Raw genomic sequence first — 24,097 nt, 5'->3', positions numbered from 1 at the left:
AATGTGGACACACTCCCTCCGTTGATTCTTACCTCCTTTCTTTAAGTCTCGGGTCTGCAAGGGCTTCTGAGGCCCTGACCAGGGGACACCCTAGGGGCCCAGTACTCCACTCAGACACCTCCCACAGCCTTCTGATGGCATCTTCCCCCCAGCTAACCAGCTAGAGGACCTCCTGACCCCTCCATTTGCCTGCTGGTATGGAGAAGCCTGGCCCCTCCCTTCTGGAGCCTCAGTTCCCTATCTGTAAACTTTGGTCTGCCCCAAACTGAAGGACTGGCCAGTCCCTGCCATGTGCCACACTTTCCCCTGGGGTACATTTTGACATCCCTTTCCTGGTCGAGCACGGTGGCTCACGCCTGTAATCCCAGCACTTTGGGAGGCCAACGCAGGCAGATCACTCGAGGTCAGGAGTTCGAGACCAGCCTGGGCAACATGGAGAAACCCTGTCTCTACTAAAAATACAAAAATTAGCCAGGCATGATGGCACATGGAAGGCTGAGGCAGGAGAATCTCTTGAACCTGGGAAGCGGAGGTTGCAGTGAGTGGAGATCCTGCCACTGCACTCTAGCCTGGGAGACAGAGCGGGACAGTGTCTCAAAAATAATAATAATAATAACAATAAATAAAATATCCCTTTCCTCACAGGGTCTATGGTGTCATCTTACAGAAAATCCGTTGAGGCTCTGAGGGGTGGGATAATTTGCTTGTGGGTAGGACCACCTGTAGCAGAGGTCAGAGGTCAGGCCACCAAGGAGATTCAGTGGGATGTGCTTTCCAAAGGTGAGGGTAGGGATGGGACCCTTGAAACCCGACTCCTGTCAGACTCTAGCCAAGTCTAAGGCTTTGGACGCCCACCACCCAGCGGAGAAACTGAGGCCTGGAGCAGCACGGGTTTGGCCAGGGTCACCCAGCACCAGACAGGGACTTGGCCAGACCTGGGGCAGGACCCTGCCTCAGGCTATCGACCCCGCCGGTCTGTGCCCTCCCTGTCCACCTCCCTCACCCCGGCCGGGACTGCTAGGAGAGTTTAGAACAAAAGGCGGCGGGGGGTGGGGGGGGTGGGGCGGGGCCGGGGCGGGCCGGGGGTTGGGGCGGAGGCTATAAGGGGCGGTGGCCCCGTGCGTCCCAGCAAGCCCAGCAGCCCCGGGGCGGATGGCTCCGGCCTCCTGGCACCGCAGCGCGACCTCGCGCGCCCTCCTGCTCCCGTTGCTGCTGCTGCTGCTGCTGCTGCTGCTCCAGCCGCCGCTGCTGCTGGCCCGGGCTCGGCCGCTGGTGAGTGCCCGCCACCCGCCGGCCGCTCCTCGCCGAGGGGGCGCCGGGCACGCGGGCTGGGCCCAGCGGCGGATCTGGACCCAAGGGGGCGCCCCGGGTGGACTCTTGCGCCCGGTACCCGAAACACTTTCTGGTTCCCTGTGGGCGTGACAGACAGCGAGCTTCCGTTCCCTGGGGGTGTAGAGAGTCGGCGCCCGCATCGCTTGGGCCGGTGGGGACTCCACGCTGGACTCACGCTTGCTCCCAGCGTGGGGATCTGCCCCTCGAGCTCCAGCTGCGGGTGCTGGAGTATGCGTTGGGGGAGGTAGCAGAGGGAGTGGTTACAGGGGCCCCTATGCATCGCAGGGACAAAGCCGAGCAGATCCCAGGCAGGTGTCAGCCTGCAGGTGTGTGGCCGCAGTTAGCACACCTCCAGGTGTGCGATGGGATGGAGGACAAAGGGAGAGCTGGGGAGGGCGGCGCTGTGCTCTGGGAAATGGGGTCCGAGCCTGGAGCTGTCCCCCGCGGGCACTTGCCGGCAGCAGCTTCGGGAGGCTTGGAGCCAGGAGCACACGAGTATGAAATAGTGTAAGTGCAGTGTGTGTGTGACTGAGAGGTGGCTGTCAGAAAGAAGCAGGGAAAGGAAAGGGAAAAAATATGTGCTTAGGAGAGAAGAAAGCCCAGGTAAGAGAGGACAGCAGAGTGAGGAGAGCAGGGACTACCATGGAGTGTGCCTGACAGCTTGCATGTGTCCCAAAAGTTGCCCCTACTCTGGGGCACCTCTGGGCACCAGTCCCAGCCTGGGCCAATGTGGGTCCACAGCTCCTTGGGTGCCTGGGCAGCTCCACCCCACAGTGGAGGCATCCAGACAGCTCCTGCAGGGAAGGGAACAGGAGGGGGTGACCGGCAGAAGTCTTGGGACCGGTCTGGTGAGGAGGGAGGCCTGGCCATGCTGGGACCCTCTGTCCAGCCACTCCGGCTCTGCCCTGGGCAGCCTTGTCCTATGCTGGCTATGGGTGCAGAAAGGGATGGGATGGGTGGGGTAGAGTGGATGGGACCATTTCAGTCTGGAGTCCTGCCTCTTTACCTGCCCCTCTTGGTCCCCTAGGACTTGGGACAGAGTCAGGAATCACTGTGGGTAGCCGTTGAACCCACAGGTTTGGAAACTGGAGAGATGTGGGTTTGAACCATGTGACCCTGGGTGAACCCTCCTGTGCCTCAGAATCTCACCCACTCCATCTCTAATGGGGGTGAGGGTAGGAGGGGGCAACAGTACCTACTGCTGTGCCCACTGCTGAGCAATGAGGTGATGCCAGGCACACTGGAGACACTGCCATCTGTAGCTGCCACTTTGACACTTGTGCACAGTCAGCGCTGGAGCTGGGGGCCAGCTTGGGGTGGGGTCTGAGCTGGACTGTGGTCTGTCACTCTGCAAACATGCAGGGAGCATTTGGGGTCACCTCTGATATATTTATTGCTAGGCTGCCTTCAGCGGGCCAGAGAGCTCTGTAAATATTTATTCAGCCCAGTTCCCAGCTTTCAGGGTTGATGGAAGCCCTGCAGCTCCATCGACCGTCCCTTCTGGAGCCAGCAGGAGAGGGGTGAGAATAGGAAGATTAGGTGGAAGCTTCAGGGAGATCTCCCTGCTTGCCAACTGGCTGTGTGAGTTGGGCAGGTTTCTTGACCTCTCTGAGCCTCACAGGGGTGTGATGCTACATACCTGCATGGTGATGCTCTCACTTTCCTCCGTAGCCTAACAAGTGCCCTCTTTGAAGGCCCGCCTCCCACTGACATCAGAAGGCATAACTATGATTAATTATACTCACTGGACCGCCTGCAAACTGAGACCCAGAAAAGGGCACAGCTAGTCCGGCCTTCCCCAGTGCCTTCCTGGCAGCCTGGAGTCCTCCCTTATCTCCCCTCTATCTGGTGCCTCCCATATTCGGGATTGCAAGTTGACCCCCAGGGTGGGGGTGACTCTGAGTCTCAGCTCTGCCAGGACACTGGGTCAGCTGAGAAATTCCTTGACTGTGTCTGAGGCTGAGGTTTGGTGCCTGCCAGAGGAGGGTGGGGCCGAGTAAGCTAAGAACCCACCACAGGGCAAGCAAAGGGAGGCTACTGGCCGAGACAGAGGGAATGCACTAAAGCAGAAATGCTTCTTGGGAAAGTGGGTTTTGGAGAAAAGCCAAGAGCTAGGGAGACAGGAGGAAGCTCTGGAGGTGGGAGGCATGAGCCCCAGATCTAGGCCCAGTTCTTGCATGACTTGCTGTGTGATCCTGGGCAAAGTCCTTGACCTCTCTGGGCTCTGTCTCATCCTCTGGGAAATGGGGGAGCTGCCTGTTCGCAAACTCCCCAGAGGTGTAGATGAGGCCAGGAGTGGCCTATATCTGCCAGCTGACCTCACTGAATCCCGAGCCCCGGGAAGACCAAGCTCACCTGTCTCACAAGTAGCAAGCTACTTCACGCCAGGCCTTGTAGTTAGGGCATCTGGCATGAGGCAAAGAGTGTGTGTCCCATCCCAGCCATGGAGAAACTGAGGCCAAGAGCTCATGGGCTCTAAAAACAACCTCACTAGCTAGAGGCCTCGTTTCTAGCCTCTCCTGCTCACTCACTTTCTATGAATTTAATGAACGAGACATGGACATGGAGAAGAGGCCTTGATATGCCAGAAGACCCTGCACAAGGCACTTTTCTTCTCAAGGCCTGAAAGCTCTCTTCTAGCTTTGACTTCTGTTCTACCATTTAAAGCCCAGAGATTTTGCTGGGGAGCGGGAGGGCGGGTGGGTGATGGTAGCAATAGGACTGGCAAGCATAGATTCCCAAGCATGGGAGGGGACAAGGAACAGGGCCAGGTAAGAGGTGCTTCTCTGTGCCAGCCGCTGCAACAGGCATTTCAGAAGAATGTCATGTAGTCCTTTGCTGCAACACCATCCCCATTTGACAGATAGGAAAATTGAGGCCGAGAGAGGAAGGTGACTTGTCTAGAGTCTCCATGGCATAGAACGAGGCCCTCTGAAGCTCAGTGGCTGGCTCTTTTTGCTACGCTAAGTCTGTTATGATCTAGGGCTTTGGGCATGGACTGGGTACCTCATGGGGGAAGGATAGGAAGGGACAGTGGAGGGGGTGGGGCATGTCCATGTCATTCCCTCCATGGCTGTCTGTACCAGGCCTCACTGGAGGGAAGAGGAGAGAGGAGATTTATGGCCATGGGCGTAGACAGAGCTGGCAGGCTGGGCTCTAGGCTGTTTGGAGCTGCCAGGGGACAGTACAGCTCTGCCCTTTCCAGGGAGGGTCTTCATACCCCTGCCAAGCTGGGGAAAGGCATCTGTTTCTTCTGTAGGTCAAGGGGGCAGTGTGGTCAGGAGGAGGGGGCAGGCCCATGTGTCAGCCCATGTCCTCCATAGGAGAACTTGGATATGTAGCATCTCCACCTCCCTGGTGGGTATTGGAAGCACAATGAACCTGCCTGCCAAGTGCTCAGGAGGTAGCAGGTGCTGAATAATTTTGAGTTCCTTCTCTTCTGTCCCCAAGGTGAGGCCAGCCTGGGTCCCTGCTCCAGGGGGAAGGGTGTCTCAACCCCTGCAAAGCAGAGCAGAGGGAGAAGGGAGCCGGGTGGGCTGTGAGCACAGTCTGCTGCCTGCCAGCTGTTACCTGAACAAGCTGCTTAACTCCTCCGAGGCCCATTGGGGTTGATGATGGTGGAGTTGGCTAAGAGCAAGTCCATGGAGCTGTTGCCAAGGTTGTCGCCTGAAACAGTGATAAGTACTTATTAATAATAGGCCCAGGCCAGCTGCAGTGGCTCACGGCTGTAATCGCAACACTTTGGGAGGCTGAGACAAGTGGATCACCTGAGTTCAGGAGTTCAAGACCAGCCTGACCAACATGGCAAAACCCCATCTCTACTAAAAATACAAAAGTTAGCCAGGCATCCCAGTTACTTGGGAGGCAGAGGCTGAAAAATCGCTTGAACCGGGGAGATGGAGTTTGCGGTGAGCCAAGATCGTGCCACTGCACTCCAGCCTGGGCAACAAGAGCGAAACTCTGTCTCAAAAAAACAAAACAACAACAACAAAAAAAACGATAAGGCCAGAATCAGCCGGAACCCATGACTCAGTGAGACTGCGCTCTGGCAGGTAACTATGCAATAAGCAAGCTCGGAAACTGAGGGGGCAGCTGCTGCAGGCCTCACCCCCTTAGTAGTTCCATAGCCTCCATGTTCAGAAGGCTCCCCTTCATGGTGGGGTGTTCTTGACTCCCCAGCTCTGGGGTTGGGAGCAGGGAGTGCTGGGATGCTGATCAGATCCCTGGGGTGTCTGGAGTCTGGGACTGTTGCCAAAGGCTGAGGGTGAGGCGGGGCCTGAGTGGCCAAGCTCCTGGCCCAAATATGGCTGTCGGGAGGCTGCAGTGGCCCAGCCCAGCCAGGTGCTGAGCCTCTCAGCAAACAGTACAGCTCCATCCCTCTCCTCCAGTGCAGGAAGGAGACTTGGCCTCTGTGCTGTGTCCAGAGCCAGGCCTTAGGCTTAGGTCTGGGCTGCCAGGGTCCTGGCCTTGCCTTGCCACACCTTGCTGGGTGACTTTGCAGGGTCTCCCAACCTCGCTGAGCTTCTGCTTTTCTCATGCACAAGAGCTATAACTTCTGCCCTGGAGACTTACAGAGGGTAGGAGGATGTAGCTCAGGTCTGAATCATCATCTGAGGTCCAGGGGCTTTGGCGGGTGGGGACAGTTTAGTAACTGTCTAGTAACTGTCCCCACCCTCCCCACTTGAAGAGGGCAGGCAGATCACAGATCCAGCTCATACCATACTCCTAGCCCTGGTGGGGTGTGAGCAAAACCGCCTCTGCTAGAAGCCAGGCCTCAGTGGCCAGGTGCCCTCCTGGGTGCTGGGCCTGTGCTAGGTGCTGTATATGCCTCACCTTGTCCAGTCCACAAATCAGTGTCATCCCCAGCAGTCAGGTCATACCGACTTAGGCCACACTGCTCGCTCCATGATGGGGAGGAAGTAGGGGAATCCTGGGCAGGAGAGAGGGTGGAGCCTGTTCACATGACGGGGACCAGGGACAGCAGCATGGGGGGTGACCCAGGTGTATCTGAACTTAGCAGACACAGGAAGAAAGGGAGCTGGAAGCAAGTTTCTGTGGGGAGCAGGAGGAGCTCGCCTGGTGTTCCCTTGGAGGAAGCTTTTTGAGGCCCATTCCTGGAGTGTGTGGCTCATAGCCAGTCCCAGTGTGCCCCCACCCCAGACCTCATTGGCCTAAGTAGCTAGAGTAGGTGACAGGCAGCCCAGGGCCCTCCAGGAGGTGGGGGACAGCTTAACGCCTTGGAACAAGGTGCCAGGAAACCAGAGAGCCAGCCAGATGCCAAAGGGCCCTGCCACGTGCCGGGGCCCCTTCCCTCCCCATTTGCCCAGCCACACAGTGGGCGGGGGTTGCATGTGGGTGTGCTGACGGGCCACGCCTCTAACTGTGGGCCATGCGAACCTTAGCCCTGACCAGACCCTCATGTCATCTCTCCTCTCTAGAATGCCCACCACCGCCATGCTGAGAGGAGGGGGCTGCAGCCCTGGCATGCAGCCCTGTCCAGTAGTCTGGCACTTGCTCCTGCCATGCAGGAGGCCTCCCGGCCTGCCAGCAGCCATAGGCCTCCCCGCTGCGGTGTGCCTGACCAACCCGATGGGCTGAGTGCCCGCAACCGACAGAAGAGGTTTGTGCTGTCTGGCGGGCACTGGGAGAAGACGGACCTCACCTACAGGTAGGGGCCTGGGAGCAGGACACTAGGATGCAAGCTGTGTGCCCGCGGGTGAGCCGGACAGCTGCCACTTGAGACACAGACCAGGGCTAGATCTTCATGTCTAACAGAACTGTGTGCCTGCTGAACCCCAGGGAGGCCATCTATGGGCAAACACCCTGAAGCCCCAACTCAGACACACACACCTACGGAGACCCTCCCTCAGCAGAGGGGCAGTGCCTCTGTCATCATGCAAAAGTGGGCATGTCATTGGGTGACTTGAGAGGACCCTGGGCAGGTGATGGGGAATCCGGGTCTCACACATCTTGTGGGTAGGGACCCAGCCTGGGAGTGAAGAATGGGTTGGTGTCACATAGCACTGGAGCTGAGACTGGGGTCTTCAGAATTTCCTAGGTGGGGGCCTGGGAACCAATGGAGGCTTAAGGAGCCAAGGTCTCCCCACAGTGAGTGGCACTGTCAGGTCTAGGATGGGGGTCTCGGGACCCCTGGTCCTGGTTCTTTCCACTGAATGCAGACACTGCCTGAGTATGAGCAAACCACATACACATGTGCCTCTGTGGCCAGGGAGACCAGTGCACTGAAGCTGAGGCCCAGAGCACACCTGGCCTGTGTCCCAAGTGTTCACACACCCACCAAGCATCCTGATGCCTCAGCCATGAGGGTCTATTCCTGCCCTGAGGCCCAGGCCCCTCCATCTCCCTCCAGGATCCTCCGGTTTCCATGGCAGCTGGTGCAGGAGCAGGTGCGGCAGACGATGGCAGAGGCCCTAAGGGTGTGGAGCGACGTGACACCACTCACCTTCACTGAGGTTCATGAGGGCCATGCTGACATCATGATTGACTTTGCCAGGTGAATGGGCAGCCTGGGACCCCTCCAGGAACAGCCCCACCTGCCAGCAGTCACTGACCCCGCCCCCACCCATCTGTAGGTACTGGCATGGGGACAACCTGCCGTTTGACGGGCCTGGGGGCATCCTGGCCCATGCCTTCTTCCCTAAGACCCACAGAGAAGGGGACGTCCACTTCGACTATGATGAGACCTGGACTATCGGGGATGACCAGGGTATGGGCTGGGGACCCCTTTTCCAGATGGGGCAACAGAAGATCATAGATATTGGGGACTTGCCAGCCGGACACGGTGGCTCACGCCTGTAATCCCAGCACTCTGTGAGGGCGAGGCGGGTGGATCACGAGGTCAGGAGATTGGGACCATCCTGGCTAACGTGGTGAAACCCCGTCTCTACTAAAAATACAAAAAATCAGCTGGGCACAGTGGCAAACACTTGTAGTCCCAGCTAATCGGGAGGCTGAGGCAGGAAAATCACTTGAACCTAGGAGTTGGAGGCTGCAGTGAGCCGAGATTGCGCCACTGCCCTATAGCCTAGGCAACAGAGTGGGACTCCAACTCAAAAAATAAAAATAATTTAAAAAAGAGAATGGGGACTCACCAAGGTCCTGGAGCTGGGTGTCCTGTCCTGAGCAGAAGGTTCGGGGGTTGCTGAGCCACCTCCCTTTTCCAGGCACTGACCTGCTACAGGTGGCAGCCCATGAATTTGGCCACGTCCTGGGGCTGCAACACACAAAAGAAGCCAAGGCCCTGATGTCTGCCTTCTACACCTTTCGCTACCCACTGAGTCTCAGCCCAGATGACCGCAGGGGCATCCAACACCTATATGGCCAGCCCCGGCCCACTGTCTCCTCCAGGACCCCAGCCCTGGGCCCCCAGGCTGGGATAGACACCAATGAGATTGCACCGCTGGAGGTGAGGCCCTGTCCGCAGTTCCCCCACTCCTCTGCTGGCCACTGTGGCTGTAACATGTGCCCTCGGCATGTGTTCCTCTCTCCCCCTACAGCCGGAAGCCCCACCAGATGCCTGTGAAGCCTCCTTTGACGCGGTTGCCACCATCCGAGGCGAGCTCTTCTTCTTCAAAGCGGGCTTTGTGTGGCGCCTGCGTGGGGGCCAGCTGCAGCCCGGCTACCCGGCATTGGCCTCTCGCCACTGGCAGGGACTGCCCAGCCCTGTGGATGCTGCCTTTGAGGATGCCCAGGGCCACATTTGGTTCTTTCAAGGTGAGTGGGGGTTGAGGATCTGTTTGAGAGACTTCCCAGAGCCAGGAATGTCATGGCCAAGGGCAGGGACAGACAGATGGATTCTCAGGGATACAGTGGTCGGGGAGAGGTTCCCTCCCTGGGGGCCAAGGGAGAGAGTGTGGCTCATTCCTCAGGCACAGCTAGGAGGCTCCCGGAGGCGGCTCTTGAGCTAGTAGTGTGGAACGGATTGCAAGGTGGGGCAGCGTGTTGGTGCATTCAACCCTCAAAGCTACCCATGGGGCAGGGTTCTAGAGATGAGGCCTCTGGGGCTCAGAGGCAGTGAAATGACTCACCCAGAGTACAGCTAGGAAGAGGCAGGACAGGAAACCGATCCGGGTCTGTCATCCCAGAGCTGGGATTTCCATCTTCAACTGGCAGAGTAGAGAGCCTAGAGCATTGCAGATGCCAGGGACTTCACAAATGAAGGCATAGCATGGGAAAGTTGCGTGGGTTCCAGGGCAGCCCAGCCTGCAGAGGCCCAGAGAGTGGTCAGCAGGCATTTGTCACAGCCAAATGCCAGTGGAAGGAGCAGGAGCCCAGGCAGAGAGGAACCTTACCTTTCTGTGCACAATTTACAGAGCATTCACTGCCCTAGCTTATCCCACGCCTCCCACTTCCCTCCGTGGGTGGGGTGCTGAGCAGGCATTATTGGCCCACATGTTTTACTAATGAAGAAACTGAGGCTGGGAGAGTCTGTGGTGGTGACCAAGCAGGTCCACCATGGCTGGGCATGGCAGTGGTGGCTGGGCAGGTCCTTGCAGCCTTCCCTCTTCGGCAGGTGCTCAGTACTGGGTATACGACGGTGAGAAGCCAGTCCTGGGCCCTGCACCCCTCACCGAGCTGGGCCTGGTGAGGTCCCCGGTCCATGCTGCCTTGGTCTGGGGTCCTGAGAAGAACAAGATCTACTTCTTCCGAGGCAGGGACTACTGGCGTTTCCACCCCAGCACCCGGCGTGTAGACAGTCCTGTGCCCCGCAGGGCCACTGACTGGCGAGGGGTACCTTCTGAGATTGACGCTGCCTTCCAGGATGCTGATGGTGTGTTGGGGGAGGGGCAGCTGGTGGGAAGTGGGTGCAGCAGACTCATGTCCCACATGCCTGCAACAGGAAGCCCGGCTCTTCATTACAGGTCCTTTGTCCAGCGCCATCTGCCCTCCTCTTGGTGGCTGGGTGGTGCTATATTCTTTGTTGCAGATGAGGAGACTGAGGGTCAGAGAGGGGCAAGGTCTTACCCTGGTTCCTCAGCCACAGCTAGTAGAACAATCAACTGCTGTGCACTGAGGGCCAACAATGCTCTAAGCTCCTTAGTGGTCTCATCCAGTTCCTAGAACAGCCCTCTGATGTGATACCTGTTGTCAACTCAGTTTCTGGAGGCGCAAATAGGCTTAGGCCCTGAGGCACCTAACCTGGCCTTCCACCCTGGTGGTCCCTGCTCCTAACCACTTACCCACCCAGTCTCCCACAACCACAGAGGGCCAGGACTCAAAGTCCAGTACTCCCTCTGCTGCTGGGCCCCTCTTCTGTCTTCCTTCTCCCACATCAGACCCGCTGGGAGAGCTATCCTAGGGTAGCCTCCAGCTCCAGGACTCCAGGATGCCCATCAATAGCCTGGCTAGTGGGTGCAGGAGAGCGTGATGTGGAGGGTGGTGGGGGCAACAGGACTTGCTTTCCTGAGAGGTGGGACCTCTGAGGCTCTGGGTACCTGTCAGGCTGAGTACTAACCTAGCCCAGCCTCTGGGGCAGGCAGAAGGGCTCCCTAGAGGGAAGAGAGATTCTGAAAGGTTGGCCCTGGACTCTCCATCCTCAAGGAACTCAGCAGTGGCCAAGGCCTGCCCACGCAGCCCTCCCTTAGTGCTCTTCCCTGGCACAGCCTGACAGGCAGGGGTAGGGCCCAGTGTCCACTTGCCCAGGCTTGACTGCATTCTCTTTTCAGGCTATGCCTACTTCCTGCGTGGCCGCCTCTACTGGAAGTTTGACCCTGTGAAGGTGAAGGCTCTGGAAGGCTTCCCCCGTCTCGTGGGTCCCGATTTCTTCGGCTGTGCCGAGCCTGCCAACACTTTCCTCTGACCATGGCTTGGATGCCCTCAGGGGTGCTGACCCCTGCCAGGCCACGGATATTAGGCTAGAGACCCATGGCCATCTTTGCGGCTATAGGCACCAGACATGGGACTGAGCCCATGTCTCCTCAGGGGGGATAGGGTGGGGTACAACCACCATGACAACTGCAGGGAGGGCCACGCAGGTCGTGGTTACCTGCCAGCGACCGTCTCAGACTGGGCAGGGAGGCTTTGGCATGACTTAAGAGGAAGGGCAGTCTTGGGCCAGTTATGCAGGTCCTGGCAAACCTGGCTGCCCTGTCTCTATCCCTGTCCCTCAGGGTAGTACCATGGCAGGGCTGGGGGCACTGGAGTGTCCTTGCTCTATCCCTGTTGTGAGGTTCCTGCCAGGGGCTGGCACCGAAGCAAGGTGCTGGCCTTCAGCCCTGGCCGAGCAACTGGGCCGTAGGGCAGGGCCGTTTCCTGAGGTCAGCTCTGGGTAGGTGTTTGCATCTGTCTGACTTCTAGCTGACAATCCTGGAAATCTGTTCTCCAGAATCCAGGCCAAAGAGTTCACAGTTAACTGGGGAGGGGGATTCTTCCTGCAGGAGACCCTGGGCCTTGGAGGCTGCAACATACCTCAATCCTGTCCCAGGCCGAATCCTCCTGAAGCCCTTATTGTAGCACTGCTATCCTCCAAAGCCATTGTAAATATGTGTACAGTGTGTACAAAGCCTTTTTTTTTTTTTTAAACTGAGGACTGTCATTAAACACAGTTGTTTTCTACTTTGCCTGCTTGGTCTCTTTTTGTGAATGTTCAGCCAGGATCAGGAGGCATGGCCGCTGTCCAGCACTATCCTGGGAGCCAGGGTCACAGTCCCCCAACCCAACCCTCTGGCCCTTGGGGCTGGGCACAGTGCTCAGGGCTCCTTTTGCTCCATTACATCACATTTTGCTACAGTGGCTTGTCAACTGGCTCCGCACTTTCCTACTTGTCCCCTCCGTTCATCCTCCAGAATGGTGGTCATTTTATCTGCTCCCGCCACAGCCCAGCCCCTCGTGAAACACAGTCAGCCTTCCATACATAGCTGTGGTTTCTGCATCCATAAACTCAACTAATCTCGGGTGGGAAAAAAAGTGTTGAAAAAAAGGATGTGGCCAGGTGCAGTGGCTCGTGCCTGAAATCCCAGCTCTTTGGGAGGCCGAGGTGGGTGGATCACCTGAGGTCAGGAGTTTGAGACCAGCCTAGTCAACATGGTGAAACCCCATCTCTTCTCAGCTACTTGGGAGGGTTGCCTCCTACCTTCCAACTCCACATGTGTCTTCATAACAGCATTTATCATAGTTGCATTTTTTTTTTTTTAAAGAGAGACAGGTTCTTCCTTTGTTGCCCAGGCTGGAGTGCAGTGGTACAATCAGCTCACTATAACCTTGAACTCCTAGGCTCAAGGGATCTTCCCCTCTCCACTTCCGAAGCAGCTGGGGCTACAGGCGCACAGCACCACGCCACACCCAGCTTATTTATTTTAAAATTTTTGTAGAGACAGGGACTTGGTGTATTGTCCAGTCTGGTTTTAAACTCCTGGCTTTAAGTGATGCTCTCTGCCTTGGCCTCCTAAAGAGTTGGGATTACAGGCATGAGCCACTGTGCCCAACCACAGCTGCAATTTCAGTAGACTGAACCGTATGAAATCATCAGTGGTGGGCCACTTTTTTACTCACTGGATTATTCAATCAGATACATGATTGCTTTGAGACTTTTAGTTTCACTAGCTTCGGGCGGTAGGAGCCAAGAGACTGAGCCTGGTTTCCCGTCCCACTGCAGGGCTCAGGTAAGCAAAGGAATGGAGGTGGAAAGTGTCCCTTCCCTCCCATGCTCATCTGATGCACCAGCCAAACCAAATACCATCTGGGCCTTTGAATATTGCCAGTCCTTATCCGCTGTTGTCATTTTGCCCACCTCCACAGCTGCAGAAACAGCCGTAGGCCGGGAACTGGGATATCTGTTCCTAGGGGCCCGCCTATCTGCTCAGTTGCATTGCCTGTTTCAGGGGTTGGGAAGCTAAGGCACGAGCCTGGTGTCCAAACGTGCCCAGACCACTCAGGCTTCCAGATATTAGGTCCTTCTCCTTCAAACCTCACTTCGTTTCTTTTCCCCTGGGCTCCGTTCCAGTCCTGGCTGTAAGACTGGGAAAGCAGTGGCTATTTTTGTCCGTGAGAAGCTTTCCTTTCTACACCACGACTTGGGAGGCAGCCTGGGAGGAAGAGAAATTAGCCGTGGCTCCTTTAAGAAGTCCGCGGAGGCGCTCCCGGCCTTTTGTTTCAGCGGCGGCGCGCGCGTCAGCGTCAACGCCAGCGCCTGCGCACTGAGGGCGGCCTGGTCGTCGTCTGCGGTGGCGGCGGCTGAGGAACCCGGCTGAGGCGCCGGTACCCGGCCCGGTGCGCATTTCGCCTTCTGGCTTCGGCTTCCCTTGGCCTGGCACTCGCCGGCCACGCCCAGGCCCCACCCCAGCCCTCCGGATCCCTCGCAGACCGGCTCCGGCCGCCCGTCTCTGCCGCCGCAATGATGATGATGGCGCTGAGCAAGACCTTCGGGCAGAAGCCCGTGAAGTTCCAGCTGGAGGATGACGGCGAGTTCTACATGATCGGCTCCGAGGTAGCCTGCGGCGCGTCCTCGCCCTCCCCGGGCTCGGCCCCGCGGGAGCCCCAGGGCGGGCCCGTGCGCCGAAAGCGGGCGTCTCCATTCATCGGGGCGGGCGGGCGCGCGCGCGCTCCGGACTGTGGGGCGTGACCTGTGGGCGTGGCCCCGCCCCCTCATCTATCTGGGTTTCTTTACCCATTTCGCCGAGGTCTGCCGCCTGCAATGCTGCCAGGGCTTTATGGCGCCGCGAGTGGTTCCATTAGTTCCCTGCTGGGTTGGTTTCCAGCCAGACTCAAAGAAGTGGAATGTTGGGTTAGCCCCTGAGACGCTTGGGGGACCGCACTGCTGCCTTTGACTCTTTTTAGATGTCGTAAATTTCACGTGCACCCCTCCCCACATTGCCACTTGTGGGATCCTGAAATGGCAGGCTGAAAACTCCCGGGCTTAGTGAGGGCTCATCCCTATTGTGTTTGTTTGTTGCTTCTTAGGTGGGCAGTAGAGGTGTTTTGACCTTTGTTTACTAGTGAAGAAACAGATCGGAGGGAGATGTTTGCTTTTGGGTGGGTAAAGGCCCCATGCCTAAGCTGATTCTTTGAGCAATTCTGAAGCAATTGACATTTTCCATATCTGTGAACTGATTCTGAATTATTACAGGGGCAGGAGAACAAGGATCTTTAATCCTTAAGTAGAGTGGCAGTATTTTGTTGCATCAACTGATTGACTGACGTTGGAAAAACCTTCAATTGGCAATTAAACGGGTGTTTATGCCAAATATATTAGGTTCTTGTTTTTTGTCATTTGTTTATTTATTTTTGAGACAGAGTCTCGCTCTGTCACCAGGATGGAGTGCAGTGGTACGATCTTGGTTCACTGCAACCTCCGCTTCCCAGGTTCAAGCAGTTCCCTGCCTCAGCCTCCTGAGTAGCTGGGATTACAAGCGTCTGCAACCACGCCCGCCTAGTTTTTGTGTTTTTAGTAGAGACAGGGTTTCATCACGTTGGCCAGGCTGGTCTGGAACTCCTGACCTCATGATCCACCCGCCCCGGCCTCCCCAAGTTCTGGGATTACAGGCGTGAGTGAGCCACTATGCCTGGCCTTATTAATAGTTTTTATCTTACTTTATTTTAGAAAAAAGGTCTCACTCTGTTGCCCAGGCTTTGGTACAGTGGTGCATCTCAGCTCACTGCAGCCTTGACTTCCTGGGGTCAAGTGATCCTCCTGCCTCAGCCTCCCAAGTAGTTGGGACTACAGGTGTACATCACCATGCCCGGCTAATTTTTGTGTTTTTTTTGTAGAGATGGGGTTTTGCTGTGTTGCCCAGGCTGGTCTTGAACTCCTGGGCTCAAGTGATCCTTGTACCTCAGCCTCTTAAAGTGCCAGAATTTCAGGTGTGAGCCACCACGCTCACACTCAGCCCATTCATACTTTTTAAACTTGTGGGTTTTTGCCTTCACAATTGAGCATAGCATGAAGGAATGAAGCCTCAAGATGGTCACGCTGAGTCCCATGGGTGAGAGTAAGGTCAATAGCATCAGAACTTTAGTGTTAGCATTTCTCCACCTTTTTTTTTTTTTTTTTTTTTGAGGGGAACAACGTCTGACTCTGTCACTCAGGCTGGAGTGGAGTGGTGCAATCTCAGCTCTCTGCAACCTCCACCTCCCGGGCTCAAGCCATCCTCCCACCTCAGTCTCTCAAGCATCTGGGACTACGGCACACACCATCACGCCTGGCTAATTTTTACATTTTTAGTAAAGATCGGGTTTCACCATATTGCCCAGGTTGGTCTTAAAAAATTCAGACGTTCAAGCGATCTGCCCACCTCAGCCTCCCAAAGTGCTGGGATTATAGGTGTGAGCCACTGTAGCTGGCCTCCATCAATTTTTATAAAACAAAAAGTGAAGGATGCAATAAAATTTTCACGTTGTCACTTGAATTGCAACTGTTCGAAGATGGCAGTGCTGGGGAGATGGAGCCATTGCCTGTCCTTGTGCCGCAGTTCAGCATTGTCCTCATTGGCCAGTAGACACCTGCCTAACTGCAGGATGCAAAAGGTGTTGAGTTTCATCATGTGATACTAGGCGAGTTGTTTACCTGATCTAATGGGTATAAAAGTAGTTAGTTTGGCTCAGAGTGGGTGACACTTTAAAAGAAAGCTTTCATTTATTAATTGGAGCAAATTGAGAAGCTGTAAGTGGCCAAGTGGGAAGAACCTTGGGAGGCCTGGTTCCAGCCCTGCTCTGCCTTCGTGTCACGTTTCTCATGTGTAAAATGTGATGCTTAGACTAAATGGTTTCCAGGATCTTCCCCAAAGCACATTTTAGTTTCTGGAAAGCTAATTACAGTCTTGTTTTTCAGCCCCCTTCACTCCTGGGCTTCCCAGTAAGAATAGTCTTCCTGAGGCCCAGCCTATGAGAGACTCAGATGGAGAGGCAGTTTGTTCTCTTGGGCCTGACTTAATCATCAGACCTTTGGAGTTTAGGCAAGGGTTCAAGGTCAGAGCTCTATTGAAATCAGTAGCTCCAGGTACAGTAGTGGATGGATGGCCCCCAGAGCTTAGCAAGAAGCTAAGGATGAGCCCAGGAGTTCAAGACCAGCCTGGGCAACATGGTAAAACCCCATGTCTACAAAAAGTACAAAATTAGCCGGTCATGGTGGTGCGCAGCTATAGTCCCAGCTACTCAGGAGGCTGAGACAGGAGGATTGCTTGAGCTGGGGAGTTCAAGGCTGCAGTGAGCTATGATCGCACCACTGTACTCCAGCCTGGGTGACAGAGCAAGACCCTATCTCGAAAATAATAATGATAGTTAAAAATAAATTTAAAAATTAAAAATATATACTATGTTGGGTAGATAAAATGGGAAAAATAATAGAAGTGGTCCTTCATGGGGTGTAAATCAGGGTTGCCGAGCATTTCGCAGATGAGTAAAGAGACCCAGAAAACAGGAAGTGATCCCTGGTTAAAGATGGAGCCAGCACCTGGCACCCTGTCTACTGGTCACCCCCCTGTACTGTGACTCTGCAGTGATCATACTTGAAAAGTCAGTGAGACAATAGGGTGCCCTCATAATAACTTGAGGACTAGATTTATTTTCCTTAAGGAAGTCACACTTTCAGTATTGGTACAAGCGAACTGAAGCCATTGTTTGGGTCAGTGATGATTTATATAGCAGTCTGGTGATTGCCAATAAGTGCTTTGTAAACCCTTTGGAAAATTCCTTTGGTGTCCCTGGTTTGGGTTTTGTTACTAAACAAAGCAACACAGGCCATGGGGGAAATTATCTGGCATCTGTCTAAAATTAAAAGACCTTTTGGTGTTTATTACATTGTAAAAATATCAAAGTCTCATCCTTAAGATAAAAGAAGGTCACAGAGGCCTTGCATTTCTGGAAAATGCCAGAGATCCTTAGTCCAAAATCAAAATCACTATGGGCTTCTTGCTAAGCTCTGGGGGTCTCCCTCTCAGGCATCTGGCCAGACCTTTCAGAGCTTGGTTCTGTTGTCAGGATGCTCACACATGCTGGCCAGCTGTGCACTGCTCTTGAACCCTAGGCTTCAGCAGAATATGTTTAATGCCGCCAAAAACTTGGCGCCTGGGGGCCACCTCGAGGCCTGTTTGTCTGTTGCTTGATGCAGTCTGTGCCAGGACCCTCCCCTTCCCTGTGGCGCTGTGACCCTCATAATGAGCCTTCTTGCTTTACTCATAGGTGGGAAACTACCTCCGTATGTTCCGAGGTTCTCTGTACAAGAGATACCCCTCACTCTGGAGGCGACTAGCCACTGTGGAGGAGAGGAAGAAAATAGTTGCATCGTCACATGGTAAAAAAACAAAACCTAACACTAAGGGTGCGTCTTCACGAGGGTTTGTAAACCTGTTTCAAAACCACTCGCTTATGTCATGAAGATAAAACGTTTTCACTCCAGAGTGTCTTCACTGCAGCTTTGGCCTTAGTCGGGCAGGGAGCATCCCAGGGGCGGGCCGCCCTGTGAGCACTCCAGGTGAGGAAGCAGCTCCAGGGAGCCATTGCTGGTGGTCCACCATCAGGTATTTCCAGCAGGGCCAGTGGGTACGTGAGTGGGCCGGGGCCAGGACACTAGCAGGTGCTGTGAAGACATATTGGTCTCAAAACGTTTTAGGAATGCTGCGATGCTCTGCCATCTGCCGTGGGTGTGTCGCCATAATCATCTTCCATGCAGCCCAAGTGGCGGGTGGTGGCCCCAGCTCCCACTCCCCTCTGGGGCTTTCACGCTTGCACCCTAGAGCACATCCATCCCATAGCACTTCATCCTGGCAGCCAGTGTGCTAGAGCTCATGTGCATGTCCCTGCTCCTGGTGGCCCGCGTGTGCCTGGGGCTTGCTAGTTGAGCCACCCGACACTAGTGAAACAAGTGGGCTTTGGGTCACGGCAGCTCTGTGCAGGGTAAAAGGGTGCTTCAGACACTCTGGGGGCTCCATGGGAGATACTCCCATGGAGACATTGGGGCATGGACACAGCACGCCCTTTGCCAGGTGGCGAAACTGCCTCCCACATGGCAATGGCACCTTGTAGAGAGCTGCCTTGGACCTGGGTGTGTCTGTGAGCACGTGAGCAATGCTTCGTAGGTGCAGTGCTTCCTAGTCTGTCCTGTCCTGTGTGTTTGTGTCTGTAGGTGCTGCTGTGGTTTTCTCCACTGTGGGAAAGTAGTGGTTCTTTTAATGCAGGAGCCGGAGCTTCTTTTTGATCTGCTGCTATGCCATTTCCACTCACTTGCTTAAAACAGTTTCCTTTTTGTTCCCCCTCCTCCCCCAGCAGAGCATCAGTTGCTAACAGTGAGTCCCCAGCTTTGATTCTCCCTCTGCAAGTCCCTGGGCTAAGTCTTGGGAGATACCTTCTCCATAAGTGATTGATTTCTCCAGGAGAAGCCAGGCTGGGTCCGCAAACAGGTAGCAATTCTTGATGGAGGATCCCCAGAAGAGCCAGGGGTCTAGCCACCTAGAATCTGTCCTGCTTTCCAGGCAGCACGTCTGGACCGGCTTGGGGATGGAAATTCGTGTTTGGTGTGAAGCAGCTCTTTCCAACTCTCTGGGCTCTTGTTTTAAAAGAAAAGTATTCTTCCATCTTCCATTCCATCTCCCCACCTTGCATCGTGTTGTGGATTGTGGTGGTGTCAGACCTCTTCCCACTGGGGTGTTACTCTGGGGCTTTTCTTTTCCTCTGAGTGAGGACCAAGAGAATATGTTCTGGAGTCGAGTGTCCCTGCTGGCTGTGCTGTATTGTAGTAGTTGGTGCTGCCCTGAGCACTTCCCTATGCCCCTGAGCCAGTGGTCCTGGGGCAGATTAGTCCAGATCAGTCCCATTGAAGGCTCTACCCAGTAGGACTTGGAAGTAAAGCACTCAGTCCAGATTGCCCTTTTGGAAGAGGCCCGCATTTGGCAGTAGTAAGTTTGACACCTTGCTTTTCCCACCTCCCGCATGCGAGGACCTTGATGTGCTGCGTCCACTTGGCTGGCTGCTGCGTGCCACCGCCACCAGCAGAGTGACCCAGTGACGTCTCTCTGTTACAGATCACGGATACACAACCCTAGCCACCAGTGTGACCCTGTTAAAAGCCTCGGAAGTGGAAGAGATTCTGGATGGCAACGATGAGAAGTACAAGGCTGTGTCTATCAGCACGGAGCCCCCCACCTACCTCAGGTAATGCGTTCCTGGCCAGGGCATCTCTGGGGACACCTGTGAGGTCTTTTCTCAGACTCAAGAACTGCTCGGGTTGAAGTTTAATCAAAACACCTTTTTTTTTTTTTTTTTTTTTTTTTTTTTGAGACGGAGTCTCTGGAGTGCAGTGGCACGATCTTGGCTCACTTCTGCATCCCAACTTCAAGCAGTTCTCCTGCTTCAACCTCCTGAGTAGCTGGGATTACAGGCACCTGCCACCATGCCTGGCTAATTTTTGTATTGAAACACTTTTTAACAGTTTCCTCTGTGCTCATGCATTTTCTTAGCCAGGTTTATAAGCTTCTTCAGTATCATTGAAATTTCTAAGAAATGTAAGCCAAGTCCTGGATTCTGGAAACAGTTATGAATGCTTGGAAAGTGAGACTCGTGGGGCACAGTGGCTCACGCTTGTGATCCCAGCTCTTTGGAAGGCTGAGGCATTGCTTGAGGCCAGGAGTTCACAAGCCTGGGGCAACACAGCAAAACCTCATCTCTTAAAAAACAAATTAGTGGGAATAATTTGTCAGAAAAATTAGTGGCTTGCATAAACTCGCAAAAGAAACAAATAATAGATTTGAACGTATACAAACTTAGAACCTGGCCAGGCGCGTTGGTGCATGCCTATAATCCCAGCACTGAGAGGCCAAGGTGGGCGGATCACCTGAGGTTGGGAGTTTGAGACCAGCCTGACCAACATGAAGAAACCCTGTCTCTACTAAAAATACAGAATTAGCCGGGCATGGTGGCATATGCCTGTAATCCCAGCTACTTGGGAGGCTGAGGCAGGAGAATCGCTTGAAACCGGGAGGTGGAGGTTGCAGTAAGCTTCTAGATCGTGCCATTGCACTTCAGCCTGGGCAACAAGAGTGAAACTCCATCTCAGAAACAAACAAAGCACCAACCACCAACAACAAACAAAACTTAGAACCTTTAGAAGAGTATTTACCATAATAATTAAAAAGAGAAGGCCAGGCGAGGTGGCTCACGCCTATAATCCCAGCACTTTGGGAGGCCGAGGTGGGTGGATCACGAGGTCAAGAGATCAAGACCATCCTAGTCAACAAGGTGAAACCCCGTCTCTACTAAAAATATAAAAATTAGCTGGGCATGGTGGTGCATGCCTGTAGTCCCAGCTACTCGGGAGGCTGAGGCAGGAGAATTGCCTGAACCCAGGAGGCGGAGGTTGCGGTGAGCCAAGATCGTACCATTGCACTCCAGTCTGGGTAACAACAGCGAAACTTCATCTAAAAAAAAAAAAAATTAAAAAGACAAGTAATTGGAAAATTATGATGTTGTATCTGTACATCTCGATTTATGCAACAAACTTGGATATCCCAACAAAGAGGTAAAAGATGGTCTATACATTGAAGTACAAGCAAACATGGGAGGAATTTGCATTCATGTGTAATATCAAAAATCTCAAGCATAAGACTGGGCATGGTGGCTTATGCCTGTAATCTCAGCACTTTTGGAAGTCAAGGCAGGAGGGTCACTTGAACCCAGGAGTTAACTATGTTGCCTAGGAGGCAATCCTGAGCAACACAGTGAGACCTTGTCTGTACTGAAAGTTAAAAAAACTAGCCGGTTGTGGTGATCACACCACTCTACTCTTTTTTTTTTTTGAGATGGAATCTTGCTCTGTTGCCCAGGCTGGAGTGCAGTGGTGCAATCTCAGCTCACTGCAGCCTCCACTTCCCGGATCAAGCTATTTTCCTGCCTCAGCCTCCTGAGTAGCTGGGACTACAGGCACTTGCCACCATGCCTGGCTAATTTTTGTATTATTAGTAGAGATAGGGTTTCACCATATTGGCCAGCTGGTCTTGAACTCCTGACCTCACAATCCGCCCACCTTGGCCTCCCAAAGTGCTGGGATTACAGGTGTGATCCACTGTACCCAGCCCACACCACTCTACTCTAGCCTGGATAACAGAATGACACCCTGTCTCTCAAATAAATAAATAAAAATTCCAAGCATAAAACAAAAAACTGGCTGGGAGGCAGTAGCTCATGCCTATAATGTAGTGAAACCCCATCTCTACTAAAAATACAAAAATTAGCCAGGCCTGGTGGTGCTCGCCTGTAGTCTCAGCTACTCAGGAGGCTGAGGCAGAAGAATCGCTTGAACCCGGGAGGTGGAGGTTGCAGTGAGCTGAGATTGCACCACCGCAATTCAGCCTGGGTAACAGAGCAAGACTGCGTCTCAAAAACAACAACAACAACAAAAAAAAAAAAACTCAAAAAACTGATAATGTAAGAAACTGGGGAAGGTGTGATAGAGTTGCATCCATATGTGCTGAGGGTGTTTTTTTTTTTTTTTTTGAGACAGAGCTTTCACTCTTGTCACCCAGGCTGGAGTGCAATGGCACGATCTTGGCTCACTGCAACCTCCGCCTCCTGGGTTGAAGCAATTCTCCTGCCTCAGCCTCTTGAAAAGCTGGGATTACAGGCGCACACCACCATGCTCAGCTAATTTTTTTGTATTTTTAGTAGAGATGGGGTTTCACCATGTTGCCTAGGCTGGTCTTGAACTCCAGACCTCAGATGACCCGCCTGCCTCAGCCTCCCAAAGTGCTGGCATTACAGGTGTGAGCCACCGTGCCCTGCCGGGGGTGCTCTTTTTATAAAGCATCCTGATGTCAAACTTTTTTGTTATATGGCCCATTAATATCACCTTTGGGAATTTGTCCCAAAGAAACATTTTTAAAGAACAAAATGAATCTCAGCACTTTGGGACGTCAAGGCAGGAGGGTTCTTGATTGTATATACAGAGATTAACCCACTATATATACAGAGATTATTTGTAGCATTGTGAATAACTGGAGAATATGGAGTCGCTAAAGTATCCAGACTTAAGGAAAGCCTAGGTAAGTGATGGTCAGCCACTTCAATGGACAAAGGTGTGACCCATACATGGTGTAATTAAGTAGATTCTGCAGTGACCCGAGACAGGGCTCCTGTGGGTGAGACGTGCAGAAAACAAGATTGTACCCGTCTACCTTGTGCATTCAGCTCTCAAGAAAGTACACATTTCTCTGCACAAAGCCGAAGGAGCATTAAGGGAGAAAAAGGATTATTGTTCAGAGTGATGTGGCTATGGAAAATCATTTCTTTTTTATGATTTCCCCCAAAGAAAGGTGGCATGCCTCCAGGCTTGCCAGTGTTATAGATGTGTGCTTTGCAGATTCTTTTTCCCCCCAAGGGATGTGGTAAGAACATAAGAATGGCTTGACCTTCCCAGGGAAGTTGCAGAAGGAAATCGTATACATATGGACGGCACTTTAATTCTGCACACGTCAGCTGGGAATCTTTTATGGGGCGATAAAACAGTTTCATGGTGATCATGTCATGTGAGGAGCAGCTGCAGGAGTGGAATCCTGTTACCCTGGAGGTCAGGTCTCCACGGGTGAGGCCTGGCAGAGGTTTGAGGAAAGTGGCTTTGGCTGGCTCCACACTACTCAGTCAGCCTGGTAAGGGGACTGGCACCCTCCCCATCCTGTCACTGGGCAATTCGAGCAGAGGCTCGGCGCCCTCTCTCAGGGATCCTGGGATTGCAATGGAAGGAAAGTTTATTTATTTAATTTTTTAGTTGGAGTTTTGCTCTGTCACCCAGGCTGGAGTTCAGTGGCGGGATCTCAGCTCACTGCAACCTCTGCCTCCCAGTTTCAAGCCATTTCCCTGCATCAGCCTCCCAAGTAGCTGGAATTACAGATGCCTGCCACCACAGCTAGCTCATTTTTTGTAGTTTTAGTAGAGATGGGTTTTACTACGTTGGCCAGGCTGGTCTCGAACTCCTGACCTCAGGTGATCCACCCAGCTCGGCCTCCCAAAGTGCTGGGATTACAGCAAAGAACCCGTCTTCTTGGGCCCCTCCTCAGAGGTGGGAAGTCACTCCACCTGGGTAGGGCTCAGGAATGTGCTACTTAAATTTTTGCATTCTGGGGTCAGGTTTGGTGACACACACCTGTACTCTCAGCACTTTGGGAGGCCAAGGTGGGAGGATTGCTTGAGACCAGGAGTTTGAGACCAGCCTGAGCAACATAGTGAGACCCCATCTCTATAAAATTAAACTTTAAAAAAAAATTGCGCTCTTTGAATCTGAGTGGCCAGGATTAGGAACCATGACCCAGATAGGCTATAGTGGGGACCCTTTTCTTGCTGTCCCCTCTCTTAGTCCCTGCCCAAACTGATTCCATGTTCCCCAAATTGAGTACTACAAAACTCTCCCTCTCCCTACCAGCAATCAATGATTAGTCCCGGCCTTAGCATCAGATGTGTAAGTGACCCCCACTTTAGAAGGGAAAAGAGTCAGAGGGCCCAGAGTCCAGGCAGGTCTTGGCCATTGCTTCTGCCCTCCCCCACCCCCTGGAAAGGGGAAGGACCTTTATGCTGTCTTCTGGGGTTCCTCTTTAGAGGACATCGTCAAACGTTTGTCATCGCTTGCTCTGAACTGTTGAGTAGTTGTCGCAGAAGCGGTTGCGCAGGTGTTGGGGCCACACAGGGAAGTGATACACAGTTGCTGCCTGCTCCTGCTCACAGCCTTGCCAGGGAAAACAGGAACTCACAGAGCACAGCGGGTACCAAATGCTCTCATTTGTCTCAGCCATCCCTGGAGCCTTAGTTTAAAATAGCTTCCCCCCCCCCCCCC

The 24,097-nt window shown here is 53.7% G+C and overlaps 3 protein-coding genes across 10 annotated transcripts in view; 2 read left to right on the top strand and 1 right to left on the bottom strand.

The window, feature by feature from the left end:
• The first annotated feature begins 1,130 nt into the window (after window positions 1-1,130).
• On the top strand, window positions 1,131-11,907 carry MMP11 (matrix metallopeptidase 11). 3 transcript variants are annotated; one of them, XM_035301636.3, is made up of 8 exons: window positions 1,131-1,272; window positions 6,771-7,000; window positions 7,703-7,846; window positions 7,926-8,059; window positions 8,517-8,758; window positions 8,850-9,066; window positions 9,866-10,123; window positions 11,019-11,907. In XM_035301636.3, the coding sequence occupies exons 1-8, from the start codon at window positions 1,153-1,155 to the stop codon at window positions 11,150-11,152; spliced, it is 1,479 nt and encodes a 492-aa protein (XP_035157527.2). In that variant the 5' UTR covers window positions 1,131-1,152; the 3' UTR covers window positions 11,153-11,907. The 3 variants fall into 3 exon arrangements, with proteins under 3 accessions (XP_035157527.2, XP_035157564.2, XP_035157468.2); XM_035301673.3 differs by lacking the exon at window positions 9,866-10,123; XM_035301577.3 differs by having other exon boundaries at window positions 9,866-11,907.
• LOC128929697 (uncharacterized) lies at window positions 1,266-13,867 on the bottom strand. Of its 3 annotated transcripts, XM_078335769.1 has the most exons (6): window positions 11,761-13,867; window positions 9,645-10,288; window positions 9,381-9,555; window positions 8,445-8,566; window positions 6,166-6,262; window positions 2,743-4,998 (listed from the first exon to the last, which is right to left on the bottom strand). In XM_078335769.1, the coding sequence occupies exons 3-6, from the start codon at window positions 9,430-9,432 to the stop codon at window positions 4,916-4,918; spliced, it is 354 nt and encodes a 117-aa protein (XP_078191895.1). In that variant the 5' UTR covers window positions 9,433-9,555; window positions 9,645-10,288; window positions 11,761-13,867; the 3' UTR covers window positions 2,743-4,915. The 3 variants fall into 3 exon arrangements, with proteins under 3 accessions (XP_078191894.1, XP_078191895.1, XP_078191893.1); XM_078335768.1 differs by adding an exon at window positions 1,266-2,680 and having other exon boundaries at window positions 4,903-4,998; window positions 9,381-13,867; XM_078335767.1 differs by having other exon boundaries at window positions 9,381-13,867.
• Window positions 13,479-24,097, top strand: part of SMARCB1 (SWI/SNF related BAF chromatin remodeling complex subunit B1) — a 44,024-nt gene continuing 33,405 nt past the window's right edge. Inside the window, exons 1-4 of one of the 4 annotated variants that reach the window (XM_078335379.1) lie at window positions 13,479-13,777; window positions 15,348-15,540; window positions 17,467-17,578; window positions 19,305-19,434. In XM_078335379.1, the coding sequence (XP_078191505.1) occupies window positions 17,485-17,578; window positions 19,305-19,434 (224 nt within the window). In that variant the 5' untranslated portion in view covers window positions 13,479-13,777; window positions 15,348-15,540; window positions 17,467-17,484. Of the gene's footprint in view, window positions 13,778-15,347; window positions 15,541-17,466; window positions 17,606-19,304; window positions 19,435-24,097 lie in introns of all 4 variants that reach the window. The other 3 variants (XM_078335373.1, XM_002763480.7, XM_002763481.7) reach the window with 3 other exon arrangements.

The sequence above is a fragment of the Callithrix jacchus genome, chromosome 1 (assembly GCF_049354715.1).
Source record: "Callithrix jacchus isolate 240 chromosome 1, calJac240_pri, whole genome shotgun sequence".
NCBI classification, from domain to species: Eukaryota; Metazoa; Chordata; class Mammalia; order Primates; family Cebidae; genus Callithrix; species Callithrix jacchus.
Note: the sequence above shows the minus strand (reverse complement) of the source record. Positions and strands in the feature narration are given on the sequence as shown.

Excerpts from the sequence above, each read along its gene's own strand:
- MMP11 (XM_035301577.3), top strand. The coding sequence starts at position 1,153 with ATGGCTCCGGCCTCCTGGCACCGCAGCGCGACCTCGCGCGCCCTCCTG. Across the intron at positions 7,001-7,702 it reads AAGACGGACCTCACCTACAG|GATCCTCCGGTTTCCATGGC; the intron begins GTAGGGGCCTGG and ends ATCTCCCTCCAG. Across the intron at positions 7,847-7,925 it reads ATCATGATTGACTTTGCCAG|GTACTGGCATGGGGACAACC; the intron begins GTGAATGGGCAG and ends ACCCATCTGTAG.
- LOC128929697 (XM_078335768.1), bottom strand. The coding sequence starts at position 9,432 with ATGACAGACCCGGATCGGTTTCCTGTCCTGCCTCTTCCTAGCTGTACT. Across the intron at positions 6,263-8,444 it reads CACCCAGCTCCAGGACCTTG|GATTCCCCTACTTCCTCCCC; the intron begins GTGAGTCCCCAT and ends TCTCCTGCCCAG. Across the intron at positions 4,999-6,165 it reads TGATTTGTGGACTGGACAAG|GCGACAACCTTGGCAACAGC; the intron begins GTGAGGCATATA and ends TCACTGTTTCAG.